Source organism: Enhydra lutris, unplaced genomic scaffold, assembly GCF_002288905.1.
Source record: "Enhydra lutris kenyoni isolate GAN:26980312 unplaced genomic scaffold, ASM228890v2 scaffoldscaffold4, whole genome shotgun sequence".
Taxonomy (NCBI): Eukaryota; Metazoa; Chordata; class Mammalia; order Carnivora; family Mustelidae; genus Enhydra; species Enhydra lutris.
This window is the reverse complement of record NW_019154088.1, coordinates 36,527,931-36,550,239: the sequence shown is the minus strand read 5'-3', so window position 1 is coordinate 36,550,239 and position 22,309 is coordinate 36,527,931. Positions and strand designations below refer to the sequence as shown.

General features: G+C 40.6%; 1 protein-coding gene across 1 annotated transcript; it reads left to right on the top strand.

Moving 5' to 3' along the window:
* Positions 1–1,644: 1,644 nt before the first annotated feature.
* Positions 1,645–4,159, top strand: LOC111162389 (C-type lectin domain containing 14A). Its single transcript, XM_022526780.1, has one exon. It carries the CDS (start codon positions 1,706–1,708, stop codon positions 3,173–3,175), a length of 1,470 nt encoding a protein of 489 aa, XP_022382488.1. The 5' UTR covers positions 1,645–1,705; the 3' UTR covers positions 3,176–4,159.
* The last annotated feature ends 18,150 nt before the right edge of the window (positions 4,160–22,309 follow it).

Sequence of the window (22,309 nt, the reverse complement as noted above, 5' to 3'; positions counted from 1 at the left end):
TTGTAGATATTCAAAAACATCATACATGTTAAGTGGGCTCAGTTGAAACTCTTTGCACCTCTATTGCAATATATTTGGTCACTGTGAGCCAAGATAGATAATGCATTTCCTAAAATGATACAGAATTGCCTAAGTTGCTAACAAGAAAATCTTTCCATAAACAGTGCAGTGCAATGTTTAAACTTGTCTTCCTTTACTCATCTTTAATTCCTCTCTACTTCCAATTGAATTAATTGCTTATATTTTTGAGTTTTTTTAAATTGTGTTATGTTAGTCCCTATACAGTACATGATTATTTTTTATGTAGTGCTCCATGATTCATTCTTTGTGTATAACACCCAGTGCTCCGTGCAATCTATGCCCCCCTTAATACCCATCACCAGGTTCACCCTTCCCCTCACCCCCCTCCCTTTTAAAACTCTCTCTTTCCCAGAGTCCATAGTCTCTCATGGTTCATCTCCCACTCTGATTTCTCCTCTTTCATTTTTCCCTTCTCCTAATGTCCTTCAGTTTTTTTGAAAAAAACTGGAACTCTGGAGAGATTGACTCACCCATCTTTTAAGTTACAGGGTATTTTTTTTACAGTATATAATATGCATTATAATGTAATAAATAATTCAAGAATAGGAACTCTAGTGTCCCTGAAAGGGGACTTTTACAACTTACTGATATAAATCTTAGTCCTCAATCACAAGAGAAAATGGTATTAAGATAGTTCAAAGATAAAGTTACACCTGGGGTAGTTGTTCTCACACATTAATAAGGCCACCATCTCATTTTTATAGAACATATAAGCCCGAAAAAGTTAAGAACCAATAAAGTGGTAAGGAAACCTAACTACACAACAGTTAAGATCCGTGACCATTATTTTTCATTTAGGCCTAGAAGTACATTTCCTTTCCTGAGTATGGCCATTTCAAGGAGAAACAAATGGAAGCAAAAAATAAACTTCAAGGCAAGCTGTGACTGAAGAGGCAGGATTACCCATTTAAGATAACCCAAAAGGAACCCTAAATTCTTCCACTAGCAATTAGCCCACAGGAATCTCCTTTGGCAGCACAGAGAAGTAGAGCCCTGGAGACTGGCGCTTATTGTAGTGCTGCCTCTGGTGGTCAAGGGAGATGCTGGGATTTCTCGCTAGATTCTTTCCCCCGTCCAGTCTCCCGCCTGAGAAGACTGCAGCCAGCCATCTACCCATTGTTAAGCCAACTCCACTGCCCCACAGAAAGCACAATGGGTGGGCGTGGGCTGTCAGCGAGTTCCTCCTTTCCAGTCCTTCCTAGCAATATTCACCAAAGTGTTTTGGGATCTGACCTCCTGAAATTTTCTAATCCGGGGGCGGGGGATGATAAGTTTCTTCCCAGTCACGTCTTTCTTTTTCTCCTGCTCTAAGCGACCAGGGTTGACCTGGTCGACTGTGTTCCCACTGCCCTGGGCGCCAGCTGTGTTCTTGACCCCAGAATAAATCAGAGCTGCACCGGGCCTGCCAGAGCTCGGGACACATTTCCTGTCGGGGCCTAAGGGAAGAGGTTTGCCGCCAAGAGGGTGGTGGGGATTCTTGGCGGTAGACGGCTCTGGCGGGAGTGGGGCGGGGGAAGAGGGGGAGAGCCAGCTGTAGGGGGCGGTGACCGCGCTCTTGGGACAGCTCCGCGCCCTGGGCGGGACAGATCCAAGTGGGAACAGCTGTGGGACCTGGGCCTCCAAGATGAGGCCGGCGCTCGCCCTGTGCCTCCTCTGGCAGGCTTTCTGGCCTCGGCCTGGCTGGGGCGAGCACCCCACCGCCGACCGCGCGGGCTGCTCGGCCTCGGGGGCCTGCTACAGCCTGCACCACGCTACCATCCAGAGGCTGGCGGCCGAGGAGGCCTGCAGTCTGCGCGGCGGGGCGCTCAGCACCGTGCGCGGGGGCGCAGAGCTCCGCGCGGTGCTTGCACTCCTGCGGGCAGGCCCGGGACCCGGAGGGGGCTCCAAAGACCTTCTGTTCTGGGTGGCGCTGGAACGCGGGCGATCCCACTGCACCCTGGAGAACGAGCCGTTGCGGGGTTTCTCCTGGCTGTCCCCCGACGCCAGTGGGTCCGAAAGCGACACGCTGCAATGGGTGGAGGAACCCCAACGCTCCTGCACCTCTCGGAGTTGCGCGGGACTCCAGGCCACCCGGGGGGTCGAGCCCGCAGGCTGGAAGGAGATGCGATGCCACTCGCGCGCCAATGGCTACCTGTGCAAGTACAAGTTTGAGGGCTTGTGCCCCGCTCCGCGCCCCGGGGCCGCCTCTAACTTGAGCTACCGCGCGCCTTTCCAGCTGTCCAGCGCGGCGCTGGATTTCAGTCCTCCAGGGACCAAGGTGAGTGCGCTCTGCCCCGGGCAGCTCTCCATCACAGCCACCTGCATCGCGGACGCGGTCAGTGCGCGCTGGGACGGGATACCCTCCGGGGCTGAGCTCTGTCCCTGTCCCGGGAGGTACCTCCGTGCTGGCAAATGCGCGGAGCTCCCTAACTGCCTAGACGACTTGGGAGGCTTTGCCTGCGAGTGCGCCGCGGGCTTCGTGCTGGGGAAAGACCAACGCTCTTGTGTAACCAGTGGGGAAGGACAGCTGGCCCCTGAGGTGACCGAGGTGCCCACCAGGCCGGCCGCTACTGCCAGCCCCGTCCCGAAGAGAACATGGGCACCCACGGTAAAGGAGAAGCCAGCAGATATACCCCATGTCCCTGGACAAGGCAGTTCAGCATCATCTATTCCCGAGATTCCTCACTGGGGAGCACAGAGCACGACGTCTACCCTTCCGATCTCCCCTCAAGCCAGCTCACAGGCCGCCACCACCTCTTCAGGAAGTGTGACTCCCAAGTTTAATTCCACGTCTTCTTCTGCCATTCCCCAAACTTTCGACTCCTCCTCCACCGTGGTCTTCATACTTGTGAGCATAGCGGTCGTAGTGTTGGTTATCTTGACCATGACAGTACTGGGGCTTTTCAAACTGTGCTTCCACAAAAGCCCTTCCTCCCAGCCGAGAAAGGAACCCTTGACCCAGCGGGGCATGGAGAGTGATACTGAAGCCGCTGCTCTGCGTTCCAGTTCTGTACATTGCACAGACAATGGGGTGAAGGTGGGGGCCTCTAGTCTGCGGGACAGAGCAGAGGGCGCCTCCCAGACAGGGTCCTCTCTTGGCTCTGGTGACACATAGGGAAATGGAACAATGGGCACTTCAGAGCAGAGTTTTTCACTTTCAATGAAAAGGGAGAAGTCCCTTATTTATGGGACTAACTATTCTTATAGGAAATCCCCTTCCCCCAAATTCCCTCTACTCCACTAAGGAGCCAAATCTGAACTAGACACTCATTTCCTGAAGATGGAAGATGTCAAAGTGCCTTATGCTGGGATTGGGGGCCGGAATCCTACTGGGGAGTGGTATTTACTTGTGTTGATTCTGGGGGATTTGGAGAAGTGGTTGGACTTTTGAGATATGGGAAGCAAACAGAGAACAGTACAATTAAAAAAAAAAATTAACCAACATGGAAAGGAAACTGTCTGCTTCCTTCAGGCTGGACATATATTTGTTTGAAGTTCCCAGGAAAAAAATAAAGGATTGTTGATAACCCACACTCAGATATCATTGGTCTTCTGGAGGATTGATTATTTAGGAAAAACAGCTGAGGGACATGCTGAGCATAGAAACAAGGGCACCTCCTTCTCTCAGATTGAGGGGGAAATCGTCAAGTTCTTGTAACGAAGAGTCGATCTTTAACAACCAGCAACCTTTCTCCTAGTTCTTTTATACTTTGCTTTCAAAGTCACTGCTACTTATGTGCTCAGCTATAAATCCAACCTGTAGTGTTGCCAGAGTAGCTGGCTCTGGAAGCAAATTAGAGTTGACCACCAATTCAAGTGTTTACTGTGTGTCCTTGCTCAAGGAAACAAATGATTTGTGTTTTCCTTTTCCAACATTTGCTCTCCAGTGTAATGACCTTCCCAACCAAGTAGCCCTCTCCTAAGCATCAGGATGCTGATCCTCACTTCCAATTATGGCAATGTTAATTTCCAATTAAAACGTTAATGCTAAGTATTGATTTGAAATCTTCTGGGTGCATTAAAGCAAAAATGAGCTGGATTTCTTCCAAAGTTGCTAGGTTTTCATGCACTCTTTACTTCATGAAAAAAAACTTGAATTCCAAACTATTTCCTTACCTCCCTTTTAAAAAGTGTGTGCAGTGACCATACATGCCTATCTTGGAATGTTTATAATAACAGTCATGGTAACAGCTCTCCCTAAGAATTAATAGCATAAGAAGTCAGTGGTAAATACAAATGTTTATCATCTTCTTATGACTTGGAGCATTAGAAAGTAATCTAAATGACACATTCATCTAAAAAACAATTAAGTTGTAATAATCATTATCTAGTGGAGTTGAGACCCCTAAAAAAGATTCCACTTCTATAGTATGCTAAGACTTTAAGACGAAATGTGTGAGGGTTGTGACATGCAGAGAGAAAAACAAGCCTAGTAACCAGGAAGAATGAAAATAGGAAGTTTGCACTATGTTTTCATGGGACCATTTTGATGTTCTTAAGTGTACAATGTATAAAATACATATATAAAGTATATATGGTATTGTGACATTAGAGGAGTAAAGTAGCAGGTAATTTGCTTCATATATTAAATATATGTCATATATAAAATAAAATCACAAATGAATTAGAATTAACATTTGAAGGAATTTTAAATAAAATCATTTCACAAGAGACTAAAATCAGGTAAGTAATGCCTTACTCAATATCCCTAACTTGTCAGAGTGTGCCTCAGTTCACCTCAGTTGTGGTGTTTTATCCTCACTCTTTATTACATGACCTTTCTGTAAGAAGGTAACTATATGAACAGAATATATGATCCTTTATTTTGTAACTTGAAAAATAGTTACATATATGAACTGAACTGAAATAAATAAATGAACTGAATAATCTCTTAATAATCTCTTAACTGAATAATCTCTTATCTCTTATCTAATCTCTTATCTCTTATAAGAATCTTATCTATAAGATCTTATAAGAATCTTATAATCTTATAAGAATCTTATCTTATAATCTTATAAGAATCTTATCTAATCTCTTATCTCTTAATAAATGAACTGAACTGTAAATTATCTGTATCTATAATTATAAATATATCTAAAATTATCTATATCTGTGTGTGCATATTTCTGTGTGTACACATGCTTTGTCTTAAAGTAGATTGTCTTTGTATCATTGTTCTAATACAATGGACTAGACTTCATTAACTTAGTATGCAACATGACCTTGTGGCATTACAAATCTTGGGGTCCAACTGCCCTGATGTGAAAAACAAATATGTTTGAGCTCAATTACTCAAATATTACCTGCCATTCTTTCCCCTTGTAAGTAGGTCAGGAAAGAATTAGAGAAAACCATCTGTTTTCATATTTGATTTCCTGACAGATAGCGATTGCAGACCAAGTTTCATACAACTGTCTTAGATTTCTGGCTATGAAGTCTTCCATACAATCTCGAATCCATGGCAGAATCAGGCCAGCCAAGCTTCATCTCTTGTGAGCTAAGATTAGGGACTTTACTACTTCTCTACTACCGTTTCATTACTTCTCCAGTCTCTTTGAAGTTCAATCCTTTCTCACTTAAAAGCCTCTGTCCCCACACTCATCTCCTATAACTACCTGTTCAGTCATCTGCTTCAAAGGAAGACTTGGTATCTAATTTACAGTCTTTGTCTTTAGCCTAAGTCCTGCCATTATTTTACACAATTTCAAAGCCCTCATGTATGACTCTTCCAATGCCTGTACATTTCAGTTCGTTGACTGCCTCACTTCCAAAGACCTCCCCTTCATTTTAGTCATCCAATCCAACAGCCACAACTTAGCTTTTCAGATGATTCTGAAAATGCTCTACATATGAAATCACAAATTCACACATCCATATCTTTGCACATATGTTGAGAGCTATACTTTTGAGTTTTGTCACTGATTAAAAGTAAATCATTACTGTTTGCCCAGTATTCTCATATAATTCTTTTTCATTTCCATAAGGTTCATAGTGATGTCTTCTTACTGATTTCTAATTTTAGTAATACTCAAATACTCAATTTCCTCTTTGGAGTTGGGATCAGTTTACCTAAAGGTCTGTCAATTTTGTTGATCTTCTCAAAGAACTAGCTTTCGGATTCATTGATTTTCCCTTATTGTGCTTCTATTCTCTATTTCATTTATTTCTCATTTAATCTCTATTATTTCCTATCCTTGTTTTGTGTCTATTGTGTTCTTATTTTTCTAATATTTTTAGGGTGCTAAGTAGACTATTGATTTGAGATCTTTCTTTTTTTAATATAAGTATTTATAGCTATAAATTTTCCTTTAAACACTGCTTTAGTGCTATGTGATACATTTGGGCAAGTTTATTTTCTTTTTCATTCATCTCAAAGTATTTTCTAATTTCCCTTGTGATTTTTCTCTTCAATGCATCGGTTATTTTGGAGTGTATTGCTTGATTTCTATGTATTTGCAAACTTCCCTAAATTCCTTCTGTTTTTAATTTGATTCCCTTGTGGATAGAAAACATATTTTGTGCGGTTAGAAAGCATAATTTGTGCAGTTAGAAAGCATACTTTGTATGGTTTCAAACTTTTTAAATTCATTGAGTCTTGTTTATGGTCTGTCCCAGAGCCTAGCTTATGGTCTATCCTGGCAAATGTTCCACAGGTACTTGAGAAGATAGTATATTCTGCTGCTTGGGAAATGTACTATAGGAGTCTGTTGCAAACATCTTGTTTAAAGTGTCTTTCGAGTCCTTTATTTCAGTTTGATCTTTTTCTTCATTGAGGGCTTCCGAAGTCTCTTTTATTGTTATAGTATCAATTTCTAACTTCAGTTCTGCCAGTTTTTTTAAATGTATTAAATGTTATTAGGTGCATATATGTTTATGGTTATATCTCCTGATGTATGGGCTTTTTTTTTTTTTCATAAAATGTCCTTCTTTATCTCTAGTAACATAGTTTGTTTTAAAGTCTATTTTGCATGATATTCGTAGAGCAACTTCAATTGTCTGATGGTTCCTTTTTCTTGTGTCTTTTTACATCTTTTAGCTTTAAACCACTTATGCCTTTGAATCTAAAGTTTCCTTTATAGACAGTATATGTTAGGATGGTTTTATTTAATCCATTATCCAATCTCTGCCTTCTGGATGGATGTTAAATACATTTGTGATTAATGTAATTACTGATAAGGTAGGATTTATATCTGCTGTTTTCTACTTGCATTCTACATGTCTTACCTCTCTTTTGTTCCTGCATTCTATTACTGTTTTTTTTTTAAATTGAGTATTTCTTGGAGTACCGTTTTAATTCTCTTGTTGTTTCCTATACTTTCATAAAGATTTTTGTTAAGGGACTGCCATGGAGATTATAATTAACATCTTAATTTAAATACTATACAATTAGGATTAATACCAACTAATTTCAATAGTGTACAACAATTTTGCTCCAACATAGCTACGTCCTTTTTTGGAGATGGGGTTAGTCTAACTAAAGGCCTGCTACTTCCCTCCATCTCTGTGCTATTATTGTCAATCAAATTACATCTTTATACAACATAAGCCCATCATCACAGTTTTATAATTATTGCTCTATCATGCAATTATCTTTTAAATCAGATAGAATGAAAAATACATTTATATTGTCTTTTATATTTACCTATGTTGATACCTTTACCAGTGCTCTTTATTTTTGTGTGGTTTTGTTACTGGTTATAGGACAGTACCATAACTTGTCTTTCATCATCATCCTGAAGGACTCTGCTTGTATTTCTTATAGGGCATGTCTGTTGGTGAGAAATTCTCTCAATTTTTGTTTGAGTATGCCTTAGTTACTTCTTCATTTATTGATAGATAGTTTTACTAGATATAGAATTGGGGGTTGGTCATCTTTTCCTTGTAACACTTTGCCTAAGTCATCCCACTTCTGGGCTTCATGATCTCTGATAAAAGCTAGTTAATTTTATCGTATATTTTGGCTTATTTTTCTCTTGCTACTTTTGAGCTTCTTTCCTGTGACTGATTTCCTGTTTCTTTGCATAGTTCATGAAATTTTGTTGAAAACAGGTCATTTTAGCTAGTATAATGTGGCAACTCTGTAAATCCATGCCCTGATAGCCACACCACTGTTTGGCTCCTGCTGTTTATTTGGTAACGTTCCTTGATTGATTCTGAAAGGTCTGTATTCCCTGTGATATGTAACCACTGAATTAACTGTAACTCTGTTCAGTTAGCTTAGTGGTCAGCTAATGATTAAATAGAGATTTCTTTAAAGGATTGTACCAATAGATCTGCCACCATTTGTAGAGGGGTTCTTGGATGGGACCAGGCCTTCCATGCTCAGACAGTTTATAAATTTGCTTTAGGCTTCACTTCTTGCTATCATAAGACCTCAGCATCACCAGAGTTGGAGAAATTAGGGCCTTTTCATATCTTCCCTGGCAAATACACAGCCTTACACATGCATCTGCCTTCCTAGATTCCCAGAAAAATGTTGGAGCATTGCAAAGTCCCCATGGACATCTCTTTCCCCAAATCTTCCTTTTTAGTTTTTGTTCCATCTCTGGCTTATTGCATTGATATCACCACCTGTGTTAGTTTTCCAGAGCTGCTATAACAAATTATCACAAACTGCCTGGCTTAATTAAAACAACAGACATTTATTTTTTCACAGTTCTGGAGGATAAAGTCCAAACTCAAGGTGTTGGCAGGGCTTTGATATCTCTGAAATCTCTAGGAAAGAATCATTCATTGCGTCTTCCTAGCATCTGGTGGTTGATGCAATCCTCGATATTTCTTGGCTTATAGCTGTATCACTACAGACTCTGCCTCTGTTACCACATGAACCACTTACCTCCCTGTGTGCCTCTTATTTATTTCTGTATCCAAATTTTCCTCTTCTTATAAAAACACTGGTCACTGGATTTAAGTCCCACCCTAATTTGATATGACTTCATTTTAACTTAATTATTACAATCCTATTTCCAAATAAGATCACATTCACAGGGACTGGGAGTTAGGACTTAGATATGTGGGGGAGGTGGCACAATTACAGACTGATCCAATAGTGATAATTCTCTGTGGATAGAGCTCTCAGAAAGTTCCAAACCTTTCTGCCTCTTCTAGTGGCTGATACGCTGATGATTTTTGTAAGTACTTTGTAATTCTGCTGGATTTCAAGGCTTCTTCAGGGCTGGCGAGTAGAGAATGGGAATAGGGCAGAGCAATGTTGATAGTCTGATAGTCTCCTCAAATTACACCAATTAATTTGCTGCCATAGGCTTGCCTTGCCTGAATGGCAATTTACTCTACCTGTGGTTCCTAAACCCCTCTCGTCATTGAAATCATCTGTGGTGACTTTATATATATAAATATCTATATATACAAATATATATTGATATATATAGTAAATATATAATATATGTAAATATATGTAAAATAAAATGTGTAATATAACATAGTATATAATAAAATATACAATAGAACATATATATGTGTATTATATATAAACTGATATAACTTGCAACTACAGATGTAGACAACCAGAAAGCATAGGAGATTGTATGTTCCACTCTAAACCAGACTGGACAGATCTGGTTATCATGAGCCATGGGACTGGGTATTTATCCCCCATTGCCAGGGCTGTATGTAAACTCCCTAGAACTTAGATCATCCCTATGGTTAAGTGCTCAAGGGAGAGGAATAGAATCCTAGAATGACCATTTAACCAGGTGGCACTAAGAAAAATCAGAAATAATTGATTTATAAATATCATGATAAGGGCATTTCATATCTTCCCTTTTCGTCTGCTACTAAGGCATTTGATGTATGCTTACTTCTACTCCGGATTACTGTACTAAGTCTCTGTATTCATTTCCTTAAAACAGTTGTAGGAGTCAGTTAACATTACCTCAATTTCGCAGACAAAGCTAAGAACATATATAATTTTTTCTAAGTATGTACACAGAAATTTATTTCTCAGTAACAGAACTCAATTTTTGAGTCCCGTTTCTGCTGATGACAGAAAAGTTAATATAAACCACTCAGACCACACCCATTCAGGGTTTTAGGAAGTCTTAATGTCATTACAAACTAGTGAACATAATTCAAGGGTCCTGAGAACCAGAAAACGAGTCTATAACTACTGACCCATAACTCTGGGGGGAGGGGGGGGAGGAAAGTACTTAAATGTGACCAAGGATAGCAAACAATGCTCTTAAGCTAAACATACTTTGTTTTTGTCAAGTGAGCTAACTTGTTATGTGAAATGAGGGTGTGATGGGAACTGGTAGTAAGACTCATTATTTGAAGAAATGACCACTTCCCAATTCCCACATTTCTTCCTCTGAAATTTTAAATGGCAGAACTGGAAGTGTAAGTATCAGCCAATGGACACTGGATAGATGGACACTTACAGTGGCCTGGAAGCATCTCTCTCAAAGCCTTGGATAGGAACATGTCCTTTAAATGACCCACCACAAAGGATCAGTTCTAGAATTATAGTGGCTCAGAAGGCAGAAATTGTAGTTTATTCCCTGGACAAGCCCCAGATGGCCTGGTCATCCAGGGGTGTGATTGTGGTGCCATCAAAATTGTGAACTGTTCAGCAGATGCCATTACTCCCAGTGCACCGTGCCTGGTTTAAATATTTCCTTTCCCACTCCTCCCTTCATCAACATATAGGGAAAGCTCTTAAAAACGGTAAACCATGAAAAAATGCTTTAAGTTATTCTATAAAAAAGTAGGATATAAATTAAAAAGAACAAACTAAATAGTTCCAGATTATTCTGATATGTGGTAATATCCACATAGCACATTTTATAGACCTATAATAACCTCATAACAACTTTTTACAGAAAAAATACTTTTATATGTACTATCTCGTTTTATTTATCCTCACAAAATCCCTGTTAAACTAGGGGAAGGATAGATGGGTAGAAATCTGCAGTGTCTATGATAGCTTGTCCCAAGCTGGGACCTGCAGAATTATTGAGACCGTTATCAGAGCAGATCAGCCAGGTTTTTCATTTTAACAAGAGGTTCTTCTCCTTGAAACATAAGAAGCTGAGGAGTTTCATATGGATTAAAATTTCTATGTTCCTAAGGTGGAGCTACATTTAACTGAACTTCACTGGTTTATGTGAAAACCAAGTCAGAATCGAAACTTCTTACTCAACGCTTCTCCTGTATTTGACAGGTGACGCAGAAGTACAGAACGAGGCTAGGAAATCCTTGCTTTCAGATGTTAGCACCTTCATCTGTACCTCCTCACACAACCTTTACATTTCTTCTTTTTTCCTTTTTTCAGGTCTCAGGGCAGGCAGCAGTAGGATGGCTAACCCTTCCATGTACGGTCTTAACATTCCCATCCATAATTTGAGACTGTCTCATTTTTACCTTCAATTTTCCTCTCTGCCCTGGTTTTCCCTTTGGACTATACATCAAGTCTGCTCCATCCAAAATCACCACCACAAACAGAAATCTCATCATGGTGCTTTTCCTCTTTCCTCTTCATCTCTCCCCTTCTGGTGACTTACCCCAGCTTGGTATTACATTTACCTTCATAACGTACTACTCCATCATTCGACTCTGTTGCCCAGCAGGATCCCAGGCTCCTCCACTGAAGTCCACATTCTCGAACCTTGCTCAGGGCCTTCCAAGACATTATCGAGTGAGTCCACACTCCCGTCATATTGTGTCCTGTGTTTTTGTTAAACTGAATTACTCGGTTTCACTTAATTGCAGCACCATGATTTTAACACACATTCCTACCACCTGGAATGCCAGCCGTCACCAGCTGGCGTGCTGAAATGTGTCTGTACTAATACCAATCCCAGTTTAAATGCCACCTCCTCCAAGATATCTTCCCCAGCCACCTCAAACTCAGACCAATTCTCTGCAATTCCTTACTGTTTGAAATTCTCTTAAAGCTACTGGTGCATATTTTTTTCATCTCCCAACTACACTACATGCTGTTGAAGTGAGGAATTATATCTTACATGTTTTGTAAAAAAATAAATTACCTTTACATTTTAAGTTACCAATAGATGTTTCCTAACTAAATGATAAGTAGGCAGAAATAATAAATTTACTTAAATGAATACTAATTTTTACACTGAATAATCAAGTTTTTGTAATTTTAAATTCTTAAAAAAGAATTTTGTCACTATATTATGCATTATTACCAAAAGCTTCCCTGGATACCTTTTACAAGTTTTCACTTCATGATGAGTACATATTAACTCATGCAAGTATGAAACAGAATTCTTTGCTCTCTATCCCTGAAAGTCTGTCTTTCTTTGTTCCCACACATTCCCTCCCACATGGTTAAAAATGGAGACACTCTTCCTTCCCTCTTTTCTTACAAAGGCATCCCTAAATAAGAAATCCAGATGGAATCTGTTTCTGAAAAAATCCCTCTAACACCTTCCCCCTCTATCCGCCACACCCAACGTCCTCCTTTCTGAAGACCAGTGTTGGATGTCCTGACAGCTCAAAGCAAGAGTTGGATTTTTGAAGGTGCCATTGTTTGGGAGAATAAAGGTTGGGCAGATCCAAGGAAGACAGTGAACTTCTAAGTTGAAGAACACATGGCAATGGACTCTCCCTGAGGATAAAATTGCCTGTAGAAAGACCTATCCAATGGGACAGTCTCCAGTCCCATAGCTGTAACTTGAAGAGAACACGGATCTCTGGGCACACTGGCTTCTCCACTCAAGAGTCTGTAGCACTAGGATCTCTAGTGGTTCCAGCTAGCAAGACCAACCCAGTCTCTATTACCCAACAAATCTGTGATCCAACAGACAAAAAAAAAAAAAAGGAAGGAAAGAAAGAAAGAACACATTAAAAATAATTTGTACATCTATGGTCCTTTTGCTCTTATCCAAAACCTCTACTGTTATTGTTCTCATCTTGATAGCCCACTTATATCATCTTTCCACCATCCTTATATCCCTTGTTTCTTGAGCCCCAAGATAGACCCACAGACTGAAATTGGAAGCAAGTGGGAAAAATGCTAATAGATATTTCCAGGCCTTCAAAGCTGAAGGTAGGCTTCTCCTCTCATTGAGTTCATCTTTGTACTGGATGCCCGGATATGGGTGGCAGGTGAGGTAGGAAAGACTCTGTGTGTCCACAGTTAGGCCTTCCTCTCTAGGACTTGATGCTAGTGTTTTCCCAAATGAGCTATTTTCAAAGTATTAGTTCACCTAAAGTACTTCTTGCTTCTGTACAGCTCTATTTAACTTTCTTACTTTGAGGAGGCAACACTGATAGAATTTAAGAGCACATAGTTCTCTCCTTCTCACTTAATACAATTTTAGTAAATTAATCAATTAGTATGTATTCACCTTCCCTATCACCGTTAATAGATAGGTCCTGTGAGGGCAGGAATCATGTCTGCCTGGTTCTTTTTCATGTCCACATAAATGGCATGAAGTCCTTATTGAATAAATGGAGGTAAGTGGTTTGAAACGTAGGTAAGGGGCAGGGTTGGCAGAGACACATTCGCTGATCTTTTCTGAATACACATGCATTTGACGTGCACGCACACATACACCGACACACAGATACACACGTCTTTCACCTCGTGAAGTTGCCTCTCCTCTGGACCCCTTGCATTTCCCCAGCTCTGCCTTTTGTTTTTTTCTGGGATGCATTCTTTCCACCACTCTTTATCCCTCCGCCATCCTCTACCCTACTTTTTCTTTAAACCATCTGGCATCTTCTTCTCTTTGTTTTACATTGACATGTACAGAAGGTCCGGGGGTTCCACTGATGGAGGAAGAGTCTGCAAGAGTGCAGGCCCACTTGACAATTGTATTGACGACAGTCTTATTTACCTTCACATATGCTGGAAAAGACAAAATCCGAGCAGATGTCTGTTCAGATCTTACATGTCCACAGACTGTGGCTCCCAAGGCTATGTCTTCATTACTGACAACACCTGCTCTCCAGGCCTCAGCTACCTGCTCAATATCCCCCACAAAGATTGCCTCTTGCTGCAGCAAATACAACAGGCTTCAAATTAAACTCACCACAGACTCCTTTTGTAACATTTATCTGTTTAATGGTACCACATTCATTCCAGAATTTCAGGCTGGAACCCTAAAATATTCTTTTCCATTCATTAGTGTCCCTAACCCTTATATTCAATGTTACCGTTTCCTATCGATTGTCCCTATGACATGTCCATTGGGTTTGCCTTTTTATATTGCTATCCACCATTGCCATTCCATTCTAGGTTTTCATTGCCATAGCTTTCACTTAGTCATCTTTTTAATTTTAATATTTATATCCAGACAAGACTGAGTGCATTTAGACTGATATGGCCATAGACAATATTTCTATCCGAATCGACTCAGAAAACCAGTGTAGTCTTTCTGCAGCTCTCTTAAAAACAAAACAAAACAAAACAAAACAAAAAAACTTATGATTCTCGTTTCATAGCACATGACCCAAAAATCCATGATTGACTTCTCAAAATCTGGCCCTACCTATGCACTGGCCCAACATTATGTCCCAAGAGTCTTTAAGACACCACTGTCAGACCACAGTTCTCCATGAAAACAATAGAAACATATTAAGCACTTACTTTGTGCCAGGCCCCGTGATCGGCCCTGGAGATAAGGCAGAATTTGAGACACACGTGATCCCTATCTTCATGTATCCTACAATCTAACTTGGGATTTTCTCCCTTGTCTTATTTGACAGTAGTGCTCCGCTACTTAATATTAATTGCATGCCATCATATTGCTAATTCATATATTCAACCAAGGATTATTTATTTACCATGTGGTTTGGGTAGGGCATTATGCTAGGTGTGTGGAAGCTTCAAGCTCTGGTAGTTGGAGACTATGCCATCATACACCCAGTGTCTAGCACAGTGTCTGGGGGTAGGTCAGTCATACATAACCCTTTCTAAATGAATGAATCACATAATCAGAGGTTATAACTATTGAGACATCAGAATTTAGAGCGGAGAGAGATCAGAATGAGGAGGGGTTTGCAGAAAGCTGTGCTTTGGAGGATGTGTGGGATGTGCACAGCCTGAGAAGTGGGAGGAGGGCAATCCAAGCTGGTACAAGGCTGGAGTGTGAGACAAGGAAATGAGGCTCCGCCCCCACTCCCTACCCCCAGATCTCTGCTTCCCTTTGTTTCTAAGGTAACAGGGTATAAACAGCCCAGCCAGCCCTTGAACCAGGATTACCCATGGGACTATGTTCTCATGGATAACATGGGGACAGAAGTACTGTACAGTGTCCACGTCACCATCTGTAATAGTCACCGCAAGATGGGTTATGTTGTGGAATGAACAGCATAAGTTTAGGTCTTGCTCACATCTCCTGCAAGCCTGAGAATTTCTTTGCATTCATTTGGGTTACATGCAAGTTCCTGTCTCTTAGCACCTCCACAGCAACATGTGTTTTATGGTCCTCATGGCAAAGGGAGCAAGGACAGAGAGTCAGGTGCCAGCAAGGAAAGCTGCAGCACAAAAGTGACTCACGCCTCATTGGCTCCCATGGCTGTGCCTGATTACAAAGAGTGAAGAGGTATAACCCTCTGTGTGCCCTTAAGGAAAAAAGAGCTGGATATTGGTATAAATATTGTTATGTCTATTATACTTATGAAAACTGAAATTGCATATCGTGGACTTATAGTCTACTTTCTGAAGGTCGAAACATGTGTGGCATCCACCAGTCTTTTTTTTTTTTTTTTCACATATAATGTATTATTAGCCCCAGGTGTATAGGTCTGTGAATCGCCAGGTTACACACTTCACAGCACTCACCATAGCACATACCCTCCCCAATGTCCATAACCCCACCACCCTCTCCCTACCCCACCTCCCCCTAGCACCCCTCAGTTTGTTTTGTGAGATTAAAAGTCTCTTATGGTTTGTCTCCCTCCCGATCCCATCTTGTTTCATTTATTCTTTTCCTACCCCCAAACCCCCCATGTTGCATCTCCTCTTCCTCATATCAGGGAGATCACATGATAGTTGTCTTTCTCCAACTGACTTATTTTGCTCAGCATAATACCCTCTAGTTCCATCCACATCGTTGCAAATGGCAAGATTTCATTTCTTTTGATGGCTGCATAGTATTCCATTGTATATATATACCACATCTTCTTTATCCATTCATCTGTTGATGAACATCTAGGTTCTTTCCATAGTTTGGCTATTGTGGACATTGCTGCTATAAACATTCGGATGCACGTGCCCCTTTGCATCACTATGTTTGTATCTTTAGGGTAAATACCCAATAGTGCAATTGCTGGGTTGTAGGGTAGCTCTATTTTCAACTTTTTGAGGCATTAAAAATAAGGCCACCACTCTAGGGGATGGTAGAACCATAAGATGAAAGGAAGCTGAGTCCCTGACGATTTTGTGGAGTAAGGCCACTATACCAGCCTTCCCACCTCCAGACCATTGCAGGAGTGAGAAATAAACTTCTATCAGGGTCAAGTCCCTGTGTCTTGAAGTTTTTCTCATTAGCTTAGCCCGTACTCCAACTAAGGAGGAGGAATCAAGGGAAACAATGGTGTTAACTGGAGTTAAGACTTACTTAAGGAAATAGTATTATGGCATTAAAATCAATAAAAGGAATATCAAGACACATCTGTTTATTTCCAACACAAGAATAAACTTTGAGCTAATAGGAACTAAAACACAGAAACAATTTTTTTCAGATCTCTTCAAGATCTAACATATTTTTACATCCAGAGAGTGTTCTTTTGTAGATAACTGTTGGCTGATTGATAATAATAAGAAACAAAAATGTAAGAGATCTTCATTTAGCTACATCAAAGACACAAGGACTCTGAAGTATAACATACAGTCTCCAAATTGAGAAGGACATACACCACCTAGACACAAAAAAGTTTGGAAGGTCAATCTTCTAATGAAAAGGAGGTGATACTTAGGTGGCAATATCCATTGACCCATTGCTCCTCCAAATGCACAACGTGAAATGGCTTCACCCTTCTGAACACCATTAGAGAAGAAGAACATAACTATATAGGAGATGCTTTTATTTGTTTGCTCTTTAAGTTTTATTTTACTTACATTATTATTTCTTTTGCTTTTTGTTTACATTGGGACAGTAGAGAATGATAAAGGATTTTCAGTAAAGAGCTGTGTTTCTTTTGCTTTTTCATTATTAGTGATTTTCTTTTCCCCTCTATTTGTAGCATGACCGGGGAGAAATGTATTACAACAATTAAGGTCATAATAATACCTAATAATTTTGTATACTACACTTAAGCATAGAAAGGGTTCACCTGTTTGTCCATTAGAAATACTATATTACAAGTATTATGTTATGGCAATAATGAAGCAGAATACAATTCTCTTGTTAGTAACAATTAACTGAAATATGCACCAACTAGAAGAGGGTTAATATCCTAATCTCATATCCAGACAAATGTCAGAGAGAAATGATAGCCTTAAAGGGGCCACTTGAAACAATGTTAAATAAAACAAAAAATTAGATAATTAACAAAATAATTTAAGAAAAAAATAAACATGTTGGTAATAAAAAATGTTTTATAACCTAATTCAAAATGATATATTTATGTTTATCTCATTAATCTGATTAATTTTCCTATTAAGTTGGCTCTATAAACAGTTATTTTGTTAGTCTCAAAACATGTTCATGGTGAAATTATTATAAATATGTCTTTAGCCAACATCAGCAAGGGGAACACATTGGTCGGAGGACAGGCTTGCCCCTGTAGCATGGGTCAGAGGGTGCTGAAGGTAGCAGAGACAATGCTGAGGTGTGACGGGGTGGCTGAGCTGGAACTGCGTGAGGTATGTGCACTACACATTGAAAACCAGAGCTGGAGCTTGGGAAGATATGAATTCTAGTCCTTAACTTTGACAGTGACCAGCTGTAGAGCTTTGGTGTTGAAATCCAAAGGGACTAAGCTCACCCAATTATGAAGCAATGAAAATAGGCAGAGGACATAGGGAGATGGAGAGGAGAAAGAAGGTGAGGGAAATTGGAAGGGGAGATGAACCATGAGAGACTATGGACTCTGAAAAACAATCTGAGTGTTTTGAAGGGGCCGGGGGTGGGAGGTTGGGGAGCCAGGTGGTGGGTATTATGGAGGGCATGTATTGTATGGAGCACTGGGTGTGGTACATAAACAATGAATACTGTTATGCTGAAAAGAAGTAAAAAAAAATAATAATAATTTTTAAAAAATAAAAAATAAAAAAATAGGCAGAGGAATCAGAAAATTATTTCCTTTTAAACTAATAAAAGCTATATTAGAGAACAGAGCTTAAGTGTACAGGCAGCTTGGCCCTGCAAATATTGAACCCAGAATGAGACAAACTTATTCCAAAAACCCCAGTCAGAAGCACTAAGACAGCTGCAGGCCTGCCCAGGACAGGCAGAGCCTACCCCTGAAAACCTGGGACAAGGAGCAGTGCAAAATATGTAGGTCCTGTGACAGATTCCCCTAATGCTAGAGCCTGAGGTCCTGAAGTTGCATGCCTAGATTCTCTCCCAAACTCAGAAGCTTCCAGCTCACTCTGCCTTCAAGGGGGAAGAGGTCAGGAGCGTTTTAGGAACATTCCCTCATCAGGGAATCTAGAGGAATAGAGAAGTGATCCCTCCTGAGGCAAGTCACTTCAGCTTTCTAAAACTCAACATTTTCTGTCCATAAACTAGAATCTCCAGTGTACCTTTTAGCTCTAGCATTTATGATTTTAAAAAGCCTCTTTTGGGGCAAGTCTGCATCCAGGACTGGTGAAGAGAGGGTAGTGGTCCTTGGGGGTCACTTACTGGTCACTTGGAATGGGGAAGGTGTTCCTGAGCCATCAGTGTGAATTTATTCTATCATATTTCAACAAATATTTATTGAGTACCTTCTATGTGCTGGCAAACTGAATGATAAATAAAACAGATTGGGTCCCAGGCTGCCTTCCTAGAGCTTACATTCCAGTAAAGAGATGCAGTAGATAAAGGAATACACAAATGTGCAATTACCAAAACCAAAAAGGATTTTAACACCAGAAAAAGTGGAGGGGGTAGTTGTAAGGAGAGTGAGAAGGAATAACCTTCTGGGCAGAAGGAACAGCATCTGCAAAGGCCCTGTGGCTGAAATGAACATAGCATATTTGAGACTTCAGAAGAAGGCTCTGGCTGGAGTTTAGTGAGTAAGGACATGAATGACATGAGTTGAATGTAGAGGGACCAGGCAGACAGGGCATGATAGAATATGCCAAGGAGCTTGGATTTTATTCTAAGTAAATGAAAAATCCAGTGAAAAGTTTTAAGATAAGAAGAGATATGATCTAATGTATAATACTAAAATAAATTTACTCAACAGTGAGGAGAACAGATTTGGGGCATGGAGGATGAATACCCATATGAGATAATATAAGTCATATAGGCAAAGCCATAGAGGAAAAGGGAGAAAGTATCTTTTGGGTCTCTGGAATGTAGCTGCAGAGCTCCTATATCAGTCATCACTGGTAAGAGCTCCTGCTGCCTAAATGAGTCATAGAAACAAGTTGGTTAATAACTGATAGTTGGGTAGGATGACATTAACCTGTCATTTTATATATTAATGTTAACACTATTCACTGCTTAGTTTAGAGGAATAGAAGTGAATTTTTATCCAACAATCCCCCAAATACAATTTATTCCAAATACACATTTATACTGTTTCATCAAAATAGCATTCCTTATGCTCCACCTACTTGCAGCCCTCAGAAAATTTAAAATCTGGATTCTTGGGGTGCGTGGGTGGTTCAGTCGGTTATGCATCCGACTCTTGGTTTCAGCTCAGATTGTGATCTCAGGGTCATGGGACTCAGCCCCACATCAGGTTCCTTGCTCAGCAGGGAGTCTGCCTCTCTTTCTCTCTCTCTCTCTCTTCCTCTCCCTCTGTCCCTTCCCTTTGCTTGTGCTCTCTCCCTCTCTCTTTCTATAAATAAATAAGTGAATAAATAAATAAAAATCTGGATTCTGACGTTAAATTTTGTCAGAAAGTTCACTTACCCCCAAATCCAGAATGATTTGACTGACTAAGTGAACAAATTCATGTTCACCATGGTGCTGATCTATGTGGGGTACCCTTGGTGACTTTTCACCAAGGTAGGGGTTGTTTATGTAAGAATTAGGAAATGATCCATGCCCTCCCTAGCACTAAATGTTCCATAGGTTTTGGTATCTGGGACCCCGTAAATAGTTTCTTTCTCAATATTTTTATTCAAGACCTCTTAGATTAGAGGACACAGGAGAGCAGTGTTCATAGTGCAAATAAGACCAAATTGGCATTCTGAAGTGTGTATGTGCTTGGATGTAGCCCCTTTGTCTTGGTAAGGATGGGAGAATGGTTGGGGAAGATGGTTTTCATGTTGATAGTATATTTCAAATTTCTGGTCACTTTTATAAGCAATAGCTGGAAGTAGCACCTCCTTTTACTTCACCAGCTGTCCCAAAGTTACTACCAAATCATCCATGGCAAAAGTGCCTATAAAACAGAAAAAGAAACAAAAATGAGAGCCTATGATGACTGCTCCAGGAGCTCTCCTGGAGAGCTGGGTAAAGCACTCCTAAAAACCACAAAACTTGGCCATAAGTCTAGGGAGCTGCAGTGGGAAAGTTACCTGTAGTCATTCACAGGCCTGAAACTGCCCACCAAGAACCACCATTTCAACCCATTCAACTGGGACTTATGGAGTGCCTCCTATAGCCCAGGCCTCAGCAATCAGGACAACCAAAACTAACTTTCTGCAAAAGACAGAAACACAACTCAAACTGACTTCAGCAAAAAAGGAATCTATGGGCTCATGTAATTCAAAAATGTAAGGTAAAACCACCTAGCATCAGGCAACACTGGAGGAAAAATAAAAGCTGCAATGGTTTTTTGGAAGATCCAGGTCTTGGCTCTGTTTTCTTCCATGTTTACTTCATTCTCATGAGTAGCTCTTTTTGGAGGGGAGGGATCTCCTGGCTGTTCCAGGCTCAGAGTGTGAGAACCAAAGTGGACACTGAGCTTCCGCTCCAGCTTGAAAAAAATCCCCCAAACTGGTTCTAGGTCATCGTGTACAGATCTGAACCAATCACTGACTGATGTAGACTAGCCTGTGACTTGTGTTGCCTTGACCAGTGGGATCAAAGTCATGACTCTACCCACGTAGGGCAAAGTAGGGGTGGATTCAGCTCCATCCAAATGACATGGGTGGGAATTTGTAGCATCCAAAGAATGCAGTAGGCTGTCCCTAAAGACACTTTTACTAGAATAAAGATAACAACAAAGCAGTAGATATCCACTAAGTTTTTAAATACTACCAGTCATTGCGTGAGGTACAAAATAGGCTTGCCCTCATAGTCTCATTGCAGGAGAAGGATGGTTCCACCATACAATGCCATAAGTGCTGTAATTAGGGTAACCACATACGCTGACTAGCCAGGACAGTCATCTATGCCTGATATCCCAGTGTAGTTATTAACAAGGCACCCCTGTGCTCTCAAAATTGCCCTGGTTTGGACAATACATTATATGGCCACCCCGACAATAACTAATATAAGTCCAAATGCACATAGAAGGAAAGGAGAAGGAATGACTAACTGTAAGAGAGATGAATAGGGTAGTTTCAAAAGCCTTCATAAAGAAGGTGATGCTTTGGGGTGCCGAGGGTCTCAGTGGGTTAAGTCTCTGCCTTCAGCTCAGGTCATGATCTCAGGGTCCTGGGATCGAGCCCCCACATGGCTCTCTGCTCAGCGGGGAGCCTGCTTACCCCTCCCTCTCTGCTTACTTGTGATCTCTCTCTCTCTGTGTGTCAAATAAATAAATAAATAAATAAAATCTTTAAAAAAAATAAAAGAAGAAGGTAATGCTTCGCCAGAGAGTTGAAGGATGTATGGAAATATTCCAAGTGGCTGAAGAAGCTAAGAGCATTCCAAGCATCAGGAAAGATGTGAAGGTATGAACAATCATTTGATGTATAGGAACTGCTCCCACACCTGTATGATCCAAAAAGATCAAAGGTGTGCCAAGGAAAGGGGTGGGGTGAAGGACAGGTAAGTTGGGCCAGGTGTTCACCTTCTGACTGAAAAAAGAAACACCCCATTAAAATTATTTAGCCAAGTTTATAGAGTCTATAAGTAAGCTAAAGTCTTACTAGAATTAGAATAGAAAACAGAAGAAAAAAAACTTTTTCTTTCATTGTTGGTTCCATGAAACATTGAAGTATATCATACCCAAGAAGGGAACCTGAGAAGCTTGTTTCACTTCACTCAGA

Excerpts from the sequence above, each read along its gene's own strand:
- LOC111162389 (XM_022526780.1), top strand. The coding sequence starts at position 1,706 with ATGAGGCCGGCGCTCGCCCTGTGCCTCCTCTGGCAGGCTTTCTGGCCT.